Here is a 16443-nt window from a genome sequence, read left to right as displayed (position 1 = left end):
TACGTTTTAATTAAGAATTTTCTTAATTCATAACTCAATTTTAAGTACTAAAATGTTTCCAACATCCTATTATATTATGTGAAAATAAATTCTAAATTTAAAGCCAGTCATTTAACCAAAAAGTCGGTAAGCTATAGTTTGAAGTCAAAATATTTCGAGCCGGAGATCTAAAGTAAGTTAGGTGGCCAGTCAAGCATTTAATGGGTCCTATACATTAAAAATGCATTCAGCCTACATGACTTACCAGAACAATTAGTAAGATAGTAAATCATTTCAAAGTACAATTCGTAGGCTAAGTTACTAATGCATTTAAAAATAATATTATCACATATTCCTCATATGTATTTAGTAATGTTTAAAGTAATTAGTAGCCTAATTATAGCCTATTACTTTGAAACCCACAGACAACAATATGTCTATATGAAAGTATGTCTTCGTCAGCGAAGGACCAATCCAAGATACAGTACAAGCAATGGTAGCGTGGTATTCACGACAGCTGTGGAATTCTGAATAGCAATATTATACGCAAGGAAATGTAAATAAAACGAGCTTGCGATCTTCCTGGGATGTATCTCTGACGTAGGGAGGAAAGTGACACCAATTTAGCTTATACCTCTTCCTGACAGCTACTTGGGTGAACTCAGTTCAGTAACTGGCTGCTGGTGGCAAAATCACTGCGGTCGATCGGTGCTTGGAGAAAGCTGCATACGGTATATATACCGCTGGTCTGTCATCTTCCCCACCAGCGTGAAGCGATCCCACGGATTTTTGCGACTGGCAAGCACTCTATCTATCCTACATTGGGAAAAAGAAAAAAGAGAGACATCTGGTAGGAGATCAGCACCTTGAAAACAGCTGAAATGAAATGAGGCTCAGAAATTCATCGGCTGCGATCGTGGTTATGCTCCTTTCCTGTTTTCTAAGCCTGTCTTGGTACACAGCCTGGCAAAATGGAAAAGGTAATTCACGGCGGTTCCTGTTTTGTTTTAGACTTACTGCCACTTCGTACAGTGACATATCTGCTGCTGATGATACAAAGAATAGCATCTATTGGAAAGCCTTTTTATGATTGACTGCACTGTTTAGATGTGTACCATGTATGGGATGTCGGAGGCTGTGTGGAAAGGTGTTAAAATGTGGTCGCGCTGTTACTCAGAAAGGGAAATCTTACTTCTGCTGAGTTCATCCTATATGGGCAAATCAGCAAAGACTCGGGACAGATTTCAAATATTTAACCATACCTGTTGACCGTCATGCCTGTGTTTTTCCGGCGACACAAACATATTTACTAATGTTTTGAAAAAAAGTTTACGCGTGGGCTAGCTACTTCATATTTTTATTGTAAATGCAGAAATACGAATCGTCCATCTGGGTTACGTTTAAACTTGGCCAAAGTATGTAAAAGTTGTAATGCAGGCATCCGAATAAATATGTAGGGCGTTATAACGGGGTTTCAGTCGAATTACAACAGTGTGACAGAGAAGAGAATAATAGTTCAAGGCTACTGTTTAACAAAACTGTCGCATACAAGGGCGTTGGAGAGAGTTTGACAGTGGGGCGGGGGTGTGGGTGGGGCCCAAAATAATAATTAAAATAAAAACGTCTGTTTATTGAGTGGGGATGAAAGAATCAAATTAAATATTGGGGGTACCCTCGGGTGCCTACGCCGCTGATCACATGAATGCCGCTACCAGCAGCTCTGAATCTATCAATCCATTCAGGCAGAAACTTCCATTCAATTAGAAGGATAGAGCTAGAAAACGTTCACTTCCAGGCCATGTGATTAAATTTTGTGACATTTCTTAGGCGTCTTATACATACATTTAAACACGCAATTCAACTCCTCCCGTCAGTGATCAAATTAGACTGTCTGCCATTGTAATAAAGCTAGAAGCGATTATTCGCAAATCCATCCCTGTTGCGCTACCCAAACTAAATCGAGGGGAAGCGATTAATTCTTCAATTAGGTGGACAATAATACATTTTAAAATGGTGTTTGAAATTGTTTATATATTTATTTATAAATATATGTCGTTTATATTGTGTATATAACCATTAAAACAGACTTTTTCCGTCTAATTTGACAACACATTTATTGTCAAATAAATGACAATATTCCTCAAGAAAGCAGGCCTATATAGTGACGTCACGTAGAGTCGTTAGGGGTCATCTGATGACAACTTTTTTCTAATTTTAACTGTTTCCTATGTGTGTGTCCAACCAATGTGGATGGCTGCCTATCAAAGGAGCCTTTGGGCGTAAGGCAGAGAACTACCCAGGATGGGGCACCAACCCATCACAAGACACATGCATTGTTCACAGCTCCAAGCAGTTTGGTAACTCCTATTAAACCCCATGGCAACACAAGGAGAACATACAAAGTCCACACACGTTTGGAACCAAGGCAGAGACTGGAACCCTGGTCCCAGAGGTGTGAGACTTCAGCGCTGTCATGGCCACCCCACAACACGTTTGGCATCTTTAGGTTTTTGATTGCAGTCGCAGATTTTTATAAAATTGTGTTTCTCCTTGTGGGAACCGAAAAGGTGTTTCCCACAACATCAAAATAAGTTTTTATCAATGTAATATATACATGACCACACGCACGCACGCAGTTGTAGTTGTTGTAGTAGTAATAATAATGATAATATATTTTTTCATTCATTCATTCATTCATTCATAAACCCCAACATGTGCTGTTGCATTAATGTTCACGCAGAATGAATGAAGTTTATTATTGGCTCTGTCAGGTCTGTGTGAAATAAACGATATGTTGACTTATCGTCGGCAGATTTAAACCAGAAGAAAATGAGAAACTTCACTATACTGTCGCTAAGAAATTTTGCTTGATACCACACATCACAGAAACAAACGCAATTCAAACAAGCAATTCACACGCTAGTCTTTAAGAGCAGACCTACATCAATAAAGCCATCAAGGTTTATTGAGATAGCGGAGCAAAGTGTGTGCTGCTTCTTTGATAACGCCATGGGAAGATAAGCACTTCCTCCTTGGCGGTGAAGAAAGGGACAGTTCAGGAGCCACAGCACCTATTTTGAAAGTAGATATTTTGTGTCAACAAGATAAAAAAGACGTTGGTGGTATAGTGGCGAAGTGTAGCGTGAACTTTGCTGAAAACTTGTGCCAACTAAAACTGGAAATACTGGCAACTCATTTCACCACTTGAAGCACTGCCATCCGATATAAATACAGAATGCAAGTCTTTACACACACCAGTAATTTTGGATTTCCACTTTCAATCTGAAGAAATACAGGACAAACCATGTCCTGTGTTGTTTAAAAACGGGACACAGCATTTTATTTTTCATTGCAGGATGGGTGACAACAAAGGTTACTTTTGTTAACCATAACTAAAAGAAACCATATGAAAATAAAATCCACAACTAAAAATAGGTAACTAACTGAAATAAAAGAAAAACAAAAGTCAAATACTTTCCATGAAAATTCTTACTCATTTTTAGCTGAATCAGTTGATTTGTTTACTCTTTAATGAACATCAGTAATACCTGTAACAGGTTTGCTCACTTTGAGTACACAAGTACTAATATTGTGCATTTGTAGGATTTTCTAAAGATCAGACAGACATACAAGCCTATCTTTCAAATACAAACAAATAAAACCACAGTGAAAACCAAAACTAAACTGGATCTCAAATGCAAAACTGAAAATAATATTAATATAAAAACGAAATAAAAAACAAATGTATTATAACACCCTATCAGTAAAGTTATACCCATTTCCTGTAATGAGAGCTAGTCAGTCAGAGAAACTAAATGCATCAGGACCGAAGCATACTGTCTGTGTTATCTAGTGTTATAGCCCTAGGACAACAAAGTTTGTTTTTATGATTAATTTATTAAAATTGGATTTCATTTTCCAGTACATTCAATTTGTTATCGTTTTCACGTTCTTCTCTGTTTAAGGGCAATTCTAATGGAATTTCAAACAAATATGTAGCCTTGAAGTGAAGAGATAATAACTTTGTAATTAATTGTATTGTGATAATTATTGATTTCGACTGATATGGAAAAAATGATTGTGATAAATTATTCTGCCATATAGCCCAACCGTGGGTGTGCTGAAAACAGAGAACAGGAGCCAGCTTTAATAACAGCGAGCTATAAACTGTGGTCATAGTCCAAGCCCATCAATGAATCAGCTCTCTAAGCAGGTCTGTGTATGGTGGCAGGTGAGAGACCTCCTACAGTGTTAAGGCTCACAAGCGACATCCACAATGTCACGTCCGTATATATATTACAATATATTTGTCAGTTGTCTGACTCAATTATTAATGATATATGTAAAGTCTAGGGTAAACAGTTACAAGGTGGATGGATGCATGGATGGAAACCCAGTATTGGGTTTAACTTATTTGGACAGAAAATGCAGTTGAGGTATTAATACAGGACATTTTACACCCAAGGGACAGTCTTGGGTGAAAAGGCCTTTGTTGTTATGTAACGGCACGGTACAGGAGGGAAATAAGGAGACGATCCACTGGCTGGCCAAATGGGGACCGGTCACAAGGGACAGGGATGGACAAGTGTTGACCCAGACACTTTGTGGTTCTTGGGAGTTTCCCTGAATGCCCTTTATACTGGTCATTTATGAAGTAATTGGTTTTTCTAATGATGTTTTGATTGAGGCTGTTCATTGCCAGTGAAACCTCTTGTGGTTTCTCAGTGTTTCCTGGGTGCTAGAGGTCTAGAAGGAACCATGTGAAATGTGTGTATTTCTTGGCATCACAGTATATGTGTTTAATAAATGACTGATATTTATGTGGGTTTTATCTTTTTCAGTGATACGGTGCTGCTTTCATGGTTAGCCGGCACTGTTTTAAACATCCTCTTGAGTTTTTTTTCACTGTGGAAAAAAATGCAGCTGTACTATGATTACAAATGCAGTGTCTGGCAGCAGACCAAGGACTCAGCTTGGAGTTCATCTTGTCTTATAGGAAGAGATCTTTGATTAAACATTTTGGATTTCTCTGGCTTTATACAGAAGGGATACATTTTTATGAAGACATACATGTGCTCTAAATGTTGCATTTAAAGTTGTCCTTACCCGCAATTTTTCATTGTTCCCAGCAAAGAGAAACTTTCATTCTCTGATAGCTGCTGCAGGCGTGTCTCTCTCCTCCCACTTTACCACTTCACTGGAGTTGAGATTGCGATGTGTCACGTGACCCTTCCGTCTGTCACTTCCATGCAGTGTCATGATTCTGACCTCCTTTATTCGTAGGAATTGTTTCTCTCTGTGCTAGCAGGCCATGTTTGCATTCGTTCTGTCAGCATTCTTGCACATTATGAATTCTAGTCTCAGGTGATGTGTGGTTGGCATGGAAACCACGAAGAACCAATCAGCAAAAAACACAAGGTGGCACAACCTAAAAATGTACTGTTTCTTTGGAATTTATATTGATTTTTAATTTTTAAGATTTTTAAACTTGTGCTTGGGGAGTGGCATTGTACATTGACATTAAAATTAGAAAAGAAGAAAATAGAAAGCTTAGCAAATGAAATTAAAACCAGTAGGAAGTGAGTAATGAAGTCTGTTGTTGAGAGGGTGTTTCAGATCCAACAGCCTTGGATGCAAAAACATACATTGTTGCCAGAAACCAGATGGCATCTTGGAGAAGAAAGGCAAAGTTTCCTTGAATTGTTTTCTTTTATATTATCTGCAATCATAAAATACAGTTTTTGAAATTGAAAGCTGATTTGCAGTCACTTTTCTGTGGGGTGACACGGATCTACCAGCTGTCACTTTTCTGTGGAGTGACACTGATCTACCAGTTGTCACTTTTCTATGGGGTGACACGGATCTACCAGCTGTCACTTTTCTGTGGAGTGACACGGATCTATCAGCTGTCACTTTTCTGTGGAGTGACACTGATCTACCAGCTGTCACTTTTCTGTGGAGTGACACGGATCTACCAGCAGTCACTTTTTTATGGGGTGACACTGATCTACCAGCTGTCACTTTTCTATGGGGTGACACTGATCTACCAGTTGTCACTTTTCTATGGGGTGACACGGATCTACCAGCTGTCACTTTTCTGTGGGGTGACACGGATCTACCAGCTGTCACTTTTCTATGGGGTGACACGGATCTACCAGCTGTCACTTTTCTGTGGAGTGACACTGATCTACCAGTTGTCACTTTTCTATGGGGTGACACGGATATACCAGCTGTCACTTTTCTGTAGAGTGACACGGATCTATCAGCTGTCACTTTTCTGTGGAGTGACACTGATCTACCAGCTGTCACTTTTCTGTGGAGTGACACGGATATATCAGCTGTCACTTTTCTGTGGAGTGACACTGATCTACCAGCTATCACTTTTCTGTGGAGTGACACTGATCTACCAGCTGTCACTTTTCTGTGGAGTGACACTGATCTACCAGTTGTCACTTTTCTATGGGGTGACACTGATCTACCAGCAGTCACTTTTCTATGGGGTGACACTGATCTACCAGCTGTCACTTTTCTGTGGAGTGACACGGATCTACCAGCAGTCACTTTTTTATGGGGTGACACTGATCTACCAGCTGTCACTTTTCTATGGGGTGACACTGATCTACCAGTTGTCACTTTTTTATGGGGTGACATGGACCTACTAGCTGTCACTTTTGTATGGGGTGACACTGATCTACCAGCTGTCACTTTTCTGTGGAGTGACACTGATTAAACTTATTTCTGTGTAATTGTGAGTTTTTTTTGTTTTTTTTGGGGGGAGGTTTATTTTGAAAACATGAGTAACATGAATTTGGCAGAAACCGTACAACTGACACAAATGATACAAATTACATCAATAAATCCATTCGTGTCATTTCTGTTGATTTGTGGAGATGAGTAATACAGCATATGTTAGGGAAATATATCGGTTAATAACGTTGAAAACCTCAGCATCTTTGCACATTTTCAACTTAGTATTCATGTTCTTTTGAAGGACGTTTCAGAATCAAAGGACATGAAAATCCATTCACACAGCCGAACGGCAAAGACATTTCTTTGTCAATGAACTGCTGAGCTGTCTAAACAGGTTGAGCTGGAGAGTCACCAGGCCAGCAGACCAGCTGATTTTCCAGTGTCAGATGTTTCCAGTGGATTGTTTGAGATGGAGGTTATCCTGCTGAATGCCACTAGATCATAATCAAGTGCGAAGTGATGGCAGTGCGATGCCACATGTAATCAGTCACTATGTGATCTATGACTATGCTGCTATACAATTAGAATAAAGCCTCCTGGGAAAACAACACAATAGGGAAGCACTATCCATTGTGTACGTAGCTTTACATTTATTTCTTGTTCTTCATTCATCCAATTTCCAGCTGCTTCAGGTTGAGGGTGACAGGTGGGTTTGAGGCGTCATGGCCGCTTCACATTAAATACAGATGCGGCATCTGCTTTGCAGCTGTTGTGATGTAATTTTCGTCACAGTGGTCAAGCGTGGGGGCCGTGCGTGGGGGCCGTGAGTGGGGGCTGTGCATTGGGTCAAGCAGCACTTGAAAATCAAAACGATGCAGACGGTCCGTTCTGTGACGCAACCGAGCTTCAGTTGTTTACCGTCCGGCAAGAAAGTAGCAGAAGTCAGAAAGGATATCTGATTGTATATAAACATCTCTTCTACCCTCTCTGGTCAGACTGAAAACAAAGATGGCTAGTGGATTCAAATAAAGGTTGAGAAGAAGTCCGGAAATACCAACAGCTTCAACACTCTTCCACACTATGAGATAATAAGGACTTACAAATGGCTCAAAGAAAAATAAAATACGTTTGTAACTAGAACACTGTATACCTGTCTATGCCCTTGCTAATTGTAAGTATGCAGTTAGTTTTATTAAAATACTTATCTTTAATATAAGACCCATATCACAGCAGGCCTGGCATCAAAGTATGCGGTTGATTGACACATTAACAGAAGAACCATAAGCATCCAGAAACACAGACGGCCCAAAGTAAATATGAGCCTGCCAGGCGGTGCCCGGGACAGGATGCCAGTGTACCACAGGGCACAGAAACACAATCAACATCAAACAAACACGCAGCAAAGCATGTCTCTTTGCACTTTCGGGGGAAGTCAGAGACAGAAGGACACCCTAGACAGGACGCCAGTGGCTTCCATCTGTATCTCCGATACATTAATAAACCTAAAGATGAATGCAAGGTGAATTATAGCGTCTTTTAGGTAAACTTGTCGATTTGCAAAATACAAGTGCTTCTCAGATGGTGTTTGTACTGCATTCACAGGCAAGGCAGCTGTCTGTTTACTGTGCTGCCAGTTTATTGTGAGAGTGTTGCTTTGGATTAACAGCATGATATGCTTCCTCTTATTAATACCTCTGCTTTGAAATACTTTACATTTGCTTCTCTTTGCTGTGCTCTGCTGCTGCCGCTTTCTCTAGCCGATCGCTCGCTCAGCCTGATATCCTTATCTGGCTGGAATTCTTCCATGTGCCGTAGATGCTCCCACAACATGCGGCCTGATGTCATAGCAATCTTCTCTCTGTTGTTCTTAAAAATTAATTGCAAACGATTTCCGAGCAGCTGAGATGCACGCCACCGTCACGGCGTTCCAGGGTACGGTTAACATAAACCTAAAGAGCGTTGGTAAACATTTTGACACCATGTGGGTGTCCTTCCTGCGGTTTTGAAGGAACGCCTTCATGTGGCAGAGTTGGCATTGGTTTCCACGGCAATGTAGCAGGATGATGCGATGTAAAATGCACCGAAGTCCCCGACACATGCTGCATTTTGCATACCTTCATTGTGGCTGTCTTTAGTAACGAGTGTCATCTCCCTGAATTGCAGAAACTCAACTATACACCTACAGTGAAATATCTGAAATATTTACAGTGCAGGCTGTTGTCACGGTTCGTGTAGGCGTTTGGGCAGACTCTCGCACCATACAGCAGCTGTATACTGCATGACTAAGAGCAGAGCTGATGGTGGGGCTTGGGGGGGGGATATCTTATTTTGTTCGAACATTCTTCTGGATTTCCCCTACTCAGAAAGCGTTTGACCCTTCTAGCCTCCTAGTGTGTGGTGATGACCAGAGAGTGTGTGAAGTTTTTTTGGAGCTGTCCTTCTATGTGCCTGATATGTTCTGTCAATAGAAAGTGGGTGGGAATAAACCACAGAGGAGGGGTGGGGGGGGGTGGGGACTGTAGGAGGTGTGATGGTGGTTCAATGCACAGTGCTGTATGCTAAACGATACAGGTTCATGTTTCACTACAGGACCATTGCATAGTATCAGTAACCTTTGGACAATAGCTTATTAAATGCTACTGGGTGGATGAATCAAAGTTCTCACCAGTTTAGCCACCATTCGGGTTTTAAAAATAACCTCTAAGCTGACAGAATAGGTGTGAAATTTCCAAAAAACTAAATTTGTGTCTGGTAGCTTTACTGATTGCAACAATGCAAGATGTGGAGTAGGCACACTTTGCTGAAATCTTGAAAATATTTCTCTAAAAGAAGAAAGCATATCACAGTCCGGCTGATGTGTCTCGTGACAGACTGATGATTATGAGCAACAGAGTCATAGTGACAGATTAGAGTGATCGGTGATGGAAGTGACTAGAGCTGAAGATTTTTTTTTTAACTCAGCTTGCGTCTTTGACCTTAGTTTCACTATTCACAAACACCTCTAGTAACACTTTAATTAAAGCTGACATCTATAATGTCTGGGCTGGCCCCCCATCCTGGGTTGTTCCCTGCCTCGTGCCCATTGCTTCCGGGATAGGCTCTGGACCCCCCACGACCCAATATAGGATAAGCGGTTTGGAAAATGGATGGATGGATATTCAAATATTCTCTTTAAGCTCTTTACTGTCTCACCTTTATTCCTCTTGTTGTACTGAGCATGTTTAAGACAAAAAAATTTCCCTCAGGATAAATAAAGTTCTTCTTATCTTATCTTATCTCATCTCATCTCATCTCATCTCATCTCATCTCATCTCATCTCATCTCATCTTATTTAAGGTATTGTGAGAATTCTGGAGCTGTGTCATTCAGTTTGAGAGGTGCTTATATGAGCAACATGCCTATGAGAGAAATTCTTACGTGACAGTTAAAAATGGACGATTAGAAAAGCAAATTATATGTACGTCATTGAAACGGCATCCAATGGAAAGCATATGGTTGACATCAGTGCCACGACTGTGATGAAGCAGTCACGATAAACGATGTGCAAATACATCCCTCTCGGTCTTTCTCCTCTTGCAGAGAAGCTGATGACTTACCAGCGGGAGTTCCACGCCTTGAGAGAGCGCCTCCGCGTGGCAGAGCACAGGACATTGCAGCGCTCCTCTGAGCTCAGCAGCATCCTCGAGCAGTTCCGGCAAACCATCATAGACAGCAGTGGCAGCAAGCAAACTAATACAAGCACCTCAGGTGACTGTGGGTATAGTCCGTCACATTAACCATTAGCATCACTGCGTCACTTGTTAATAGTTTGTCCTTTTGATACGAACCTTTGTTTGCTCTCCTTAGTGCTTCTCAGGGTTCCCAGGTTGCCTCTATGTATATATATCACCATTTTGTATACGTTTCTCTATACTTGAAGTACCAGTTCAAACAATCTGGATACACCTGCTTTTAAGCACTTGTTTCATTATAACTATATTATTTACCTTAAAGCAAAAGGCCTAAGGCAATGAAGTAATACATATCAAATATTGGAACGATGTTGTTGACCATCTCAACATTCCCTGAAATTTTATGCCAGTTTTAGGCACAAGTTTTCTACCTCGCTCTTACTCTTCAGTGCAACTCATCCCAAAACCAGCTCTATAGGGTTTAGGACAGAGGATTGTGAGAGCCAGGCCATCCCTCATAGTTCTCCGTCTCTTTCATTGTTCAGAAGATAATACTTATTGCATAACCTGGAGATATGCTTAGCGTTGTTATTTTGTTGAAAAACAAATGATTTTCAGTAGGTGTGTCCAGAATTTTGTCTGTTACTGTACGTTGTTTTCCTTTGTATCCTTTGTATTGGTTACAGCGTGAAATCTATGAAAACCTTATACAAAGGCAGGTTTACAAAGATTATTAATCCCAGAAGTATTAATCCCACAAATAAATATTTCTTTGAGGTTTTGTCGTCTTTGGTAACAAGAGGTGCTTACGACAATTGTTGTAAAAATTTAAAAAATGCTCTTAAATGAGCTTTTAAGCCTGGACTCCTCTTCCCTTAGCATATACTTATCTGCTAATAATGTTAACATGCTTCCTAGTCCATTCACCTAAACAGATATTAATCCCTGGAAGTTCTTGAGTGGTGTGTTGGTGCTGCACATGATCAGAAGCCATGATCCATGGTTTTACTCAGCCTCAATGCTGTGTCCAGGTTTCATACCCAGAAAGAGGCCCAGTGTATTCTTCATTATGCTTACATTCTAACAGGTTGCCCCATTATCACTTGCTTCCCTCAGACGAGACCCAAAACCTGCTGAAGGCTCTCACCCACAAGGAGCTGCTCCAGGTGCCTAATGTCTACTACCATGTACCTCATCTCTTGAACAATCCGGAGAGCCTTTACCCGGTGGTGCGAGTGGGGCAGGGCCGGACTGGAGGTGGGCATGGCGACAGTCTCTCATGACAACTGCACAAGTGTGGATGCGAATAGTACAGAAACTGAAGGAATGCTGTAAGGGTTGTTTTATTTGGCTGGGCAAGGAAATACAACTGCATCACGTGGGAAAGGCTGGATAGATAGGGAACTTAGGGTACAAGTTTAGCAGAGTGGTGATGAGGAAAGGAAATAGAAGATGGCCTTTTTAGGTTCAGCAGGACAGAAGTGTTCTGGGAAACAACACAGGTGCCAGGAAGGTCAACAAGTCTGGGGTGTGTGTCCTTCTGTGAGAGACAAAGCAGAAGTTTCATATTATTTTTAATTACGCACTGATGAATGACTCACTGTTTTCGCCCCACCCTGGGACAGCCATGCTTCTCTCCTTACAAAAGTATTGTAGAACAGTTGTCACGAACATTTATTCAGATATTCTTGACCTTCTGCATCAGTTTACCAAAGTGTTAAAGAAAATCTTCCAAATCACATTTAGTCATGCAAGACCACAACAGACCCATGGCTGTTCTTTTGGTCAAGACCTCACTTCCATTACAATTGAACTGGGGATGTTGGATATTGAATGCGTTATCACTTTCAGGCTCTCCTGGTTCCAGAACTGTCTAGCCCATTCTCCATTAGGCTAAAGGCCTAATAGCAGACAACGCCAAAATGCTACTTTCGTCCACTCTGGCTGTACCTTTGGTGTTGCCTTACGCGGCCTTTGTTTCTGAAGTCCGAAACTAAGTTCACATGCCATTTAAAGTCAAAGCAGCACAACAGGAGAAGCAATATCCAGCCTCTTTTACTGCAGCATAATCAGTTCGTGCTCTAAGTGATTGTTTGGGAACCTGAGTCAGGGGTCCACCGGCTTTTGTCCTCTTTAGTGTGGGAGTGAGCGGATCAGGTTTGGTCCCTCGCTGTGGAAGTGCGATGATCTGGTTGGCTTTCCTGGTGTGGTTTTATTGGAAAGATCATGTTCCTCTCAAATCTGTAAGGCTGGGAGGCACAAAAGACCATCTCTGTTACAAAATAAGGGAGGAATAGGAAGAGGGATAAGCTGATTTCTCTTGTACTACACTTCCTTTGTCTCATTGTCCACCCGAAAGGAAGCACTGACATACTTGTCTGTCCCTAGTACCAGTTAACCCTATTGTTTCACCTTTTGTTTTTTTTTTTAAATTTATGAAGTAAAGTCCTTTTTTATTCCCTTTACCTGATTTTGGCTGATTGCTGGAGTTCAAGTCGGGTAACTATACAAGATGAACTGAAAGAAGTCATCTGTTTAGAAAGCATTTCTCCTAGCCCGCCTTTCCCTTCCCAGTGCTGTTTACCATTCCGCACAAGACTCTAGAGCAGTCTTTGCAATGAATGAGCTTTCACTGCCATTTTGACATCCAGAAGAGCAAAAACAAACAGAGAGCTAGAAAGACAGACGTTAATTACACATTCAAGGTAATGCGAAAACACACATACCCACTCTGCACCCAAGGTCTCACAGCTGCTAGTGTGAAGCCAGTCCATTATATTATTTGTCATGCAAACCCCCCCTTATCATCTTCAAACTGAAACGGAGAATCTGCCTTCCTCCCCAGGGGGTGTGTCACAGAGATAGCTGCGTTCAGATGTGGAAATCAGATCTGCTGCTATCTCAGCACTTCACTGGTGCTCGGTTCATTGATCTTTCAGGCCACTATTTCTCAGCGCTTTTGAGATGGAATCCCTCGCATGCCGTCATCATTTTTTGGGAAATTAAAGAATTAACTGATGAGGGAAAGCCAATTGAGATGGGTACAGCCCCATATAGAGGAAATAAAAGCAATGCTGAATCAGTGCATGGATATTAAAGCAAATAATGCACAGATGTGCACTGATGGGTGATCTCAGGGCCATAGCATTTCCACTGTGGAAATGTACGTAAAAGCCAGCATCCAATATTCAGCCAATGATGAGGGATCAATGAAACATATTGTCCAGAATTCTTGTATTCCAGTGTTTGAATTGGCGCACTGAAGGCAGGGGCGATTCAAGGATTTGACCCTGAAAAAATATGGGCTGCCAGCCCCACGTCCTAAACTGCATGTTTAAGTTTGCTGTACAGGGGTGCTACTGTACACAATAATTATTTTTAGAGGGGCTGAGACAGGAGTCTGAGAGTTCCAGACCCCCTAAATAGGGTTTAGAACCACCTATGATTATAGGTAGGGTACTATCAAAGAAGATCTTCGTGCTAGCGTAAAAACATGATATTATGCTTGTCGAAGAATCAGATTAGCAAATTTCAAACATCTCCTAAAGTCACCTCAGTATTTACAGCAATTGTCCAATACACCCATGTAGTTCTCGACTCAACTAAGTTAATTAATTAATTTGAAATAGAAATTTGACAGATGCATGGAATGGCTGAGGTGCCCCTGAGCAGAAAATAGCAGTAACTCAGTGGAGAACTCAGTGGAAATTCTGGCTCATATTTTATTGTGCTTCTGTTGATTTGCATGTCTTCAAATGTTTAATTGTGTTTTTTTTTCAAGCAAATATACATTTCTTATCCAGATAAATAGCCTTAAACATTTTCTTTGACTTGTTAAGATTTTTGCACAGTACTGTAGTTTGGTGATTCATGCCACTGAGTTGCTTTGACTTCTGTCCCTCTGCTCTCCTGAGGCTAGACGGCCTGATAAACCACATTTGCGATACGTTATAAAAAAGAAAAATGATCACCCCTGGGGATGATTAGTATACCTCTCCACGGTTCCTTTCATCTTCAGTCCGTTTTGTGTTCCGCGGGACGGCGAGCTTTCATGGGAAACAGGGTGGAGGAGGGCCTGATCTGATCCACGGGCACATGCGCCATTGTTAAAGAGCACTCTAATGACACGAAGGGCTCTCCACTGAGACACCAGCTCACTCCTATAAATAGACCCTTTAACTGTGTAATAGACCCACAAAACGACCTCCTGTGTAAACCCAGCTGGAAAGGTCTCGACCTCCTCAGAAATCCAAAGTGAGCCTTTGCACAGAAGCACACACTGAGCTGTTTATGTTGATATATAACTCTTATCATATACAGTACCGGTCGAACGTCTGCACAAGCTTACTGAAAATCATTTGTTTTTTAACCAAATGATGACCCTAAGCATACTTTGAGGTAACGTAGTAAGTGGTATCGTGTGCACAAGGAAAGAGATGGCGTGCTGGGACAGATGGCCTGGCCTCTTCACCCCCTCACCCAAACCCAACAGACCTAGTTAGAGATGGTTGGGGTGAATATCATGGCTAAGTTATAGACAGATGAATTAAAAGCAGGATTGTTCAGACCTTTAACTAATACTGTGTTATCTTGTTGAAAGGGTAATATTTAATGTGTTATTGCCATATACCTTATGCTCCTGTACTGGATAAACAGTTAAACATGCATGGAAGAATTTATTATAGATAAACAAGAAATCTAATAAATCAAACACTTGGCTACTGTTGGTGTTCCCAGGGTGATTTAAACTTTTATCCAAATTGATTTGCTGTCTTAGTTGTACAGCTATTATACAGGGTATTATACTAGAGGAGTTCAGATTAAGGGCACTTGCTCAACTGGCCCGAGGGCTTTCAAGTGACAAGGCCGCATTCCTTACCACTAAATTGCCGATGTGCACAGAAGGCCGCTGTTAGACTGAATACACATTAACAGGAGTCCTCTGCAGTATTATCTATTAATGGAATAGTTTTGTGTTTCTTCTTTACTTTTACACCTTAGAGCAGGGGTCTCCAGCTCCGGTCCTGGAAAGCTACTATCCAGTAGGTTTTCTATCGTACCTGGCTTCTGATGAACCACACCTGCTCTCAGGCAAATGCCAGGAACAGGTGCAGCTCAACAAAAGCCGGGTAGAATAAAAAACCTACTGGATAGTAGCTCTTCAGGACCGGAGCTGGAGCTCTAAGATGTAAAAGTAAAGAGGTAGGGGGCAGGATCAAATATACATATATTTTCCTTCATATCATTACCGGAACTATACTAAATGTCAATTCATTTGTTTATGTGCCATTTTGCCATGTCTCAAAAAACTTTTCCATTTTTTTCGCTATGAAAATTAAATAAACGGTACACATTCCTTGTTTAGGGACTACCATTGTTTGCGACCATTCACAAATACTACGGTAGTCAATCAATACATTTCTGACAACTCCTGACAACAATGCATGCTAGACTATGAATAACACTGGCGTGAATGAGCGAGAGCTTCTCTTGAATGCAACAGCAACAACCAATGCAAAGCACTCTTGGACACAGCCAGGCTACATGGTTTTTGGTCAGTGACCATTTAGCTTAACAACCCGGTTGTTGGAATGGAACTCAGAGAGGGTGTAGCATGATTTTGCAATGATGTTCAAGGCTTGGTTTTCATCCTGCTTCTCCTCTGCGCAGTGTCCATAGTGATGGGGATCCCCACGGTGAAAAGGGAGGTCAGGTCCTACCTGGCGGAGACACTGCGCTCTCTCATCGACAGGCTGTCACCTGAAGAGAAGCTGGACTGTGTCATCGTCGTCTTTGTTGGGGAGGTACGTCCTTCCGAGGGTCCATTTCATTGACCATCTAACAAAGTTATCACCTACATGACTCACTAACACTCTAAACAAGAATCACGAATGTGGATCAGGAATCTCTTTGCAGATTCTCTCCACATTATTCATGAGCTACAAGTATTTTCTCCCATACAATGCAATCCATTTGTAGAATAGTTGTGTTTTTAAATATTTTTTAGACCTGGAGGATTCTCTTCTCAGTTTAACTTTTGTAAAATTTCCCAACAATTCGCATGTCCGTTGAATCCACTTTCCGGTGTAGGACTGAGCTACAG

The 16443-nt window shown here is 41.3% G+C and overlaps 1 protein-coding gene across 5 annotated transcripts in view; it reads left to right on the top strand.

The window, feature by feature from the left end:
• The first annotated feature begins 462 nt into the window (after positions 1-462).
• Positions 463-16443, top strand: part of LOC125709785 (alpha-1,3-mannosyl-glycoprotein 4-beta-N-acetylglucosaminyltransferase A-like) — a 28861-nt gene continuing 12880 nt past the window's right edge. The window contains exons 1-4 of one of the 5 annotated variants that reach the window (XM_048978614.1): positions 463-959; positions 10254-10422; positions 11457-11597; positions 16011-16144. In XM_048978614.1, coding sequence (XP_048834571.1) covers positions 951-959; positions 10254-10422; positions 11457-11597; positions 16011-16144 — 453 coding nt within the window. In that variant the 5' untranslated portion in view covers positions 463-950. Of the gene's footprint in view, positions 960-10248; positions 10423-11456; positions 11598-16010; positions 16145-16443 lie in introns of those variants that run through there. The other 4 variants (XM_048978615.1, XM_048978612.1, XM_048978613.1 and 1 more) reach the window with 4 other exon arrangements.

Source organism: Brienomyrus brachyistius, chromosome 16, assembly GCF_023856365.1.
Source record: "Brienomyrus brachyistius isolate T26 chromosome 16, BBRACH_0.4, whole genome shotgun sequence".
NCBI classification, from domain to species: domain Eukaryota; kingdom Metazoa; phylum Chordata; class Actinopteri; order Osteoglossiformes; family Mormyridae; genus Brienomyrus; species Brienomyrus brachyistius.
The sequence above is the reverse complement of the archived record's forward strand: the minus strand, read 5'-3'. Positions and strand labels throughout refer to the sequence as shown.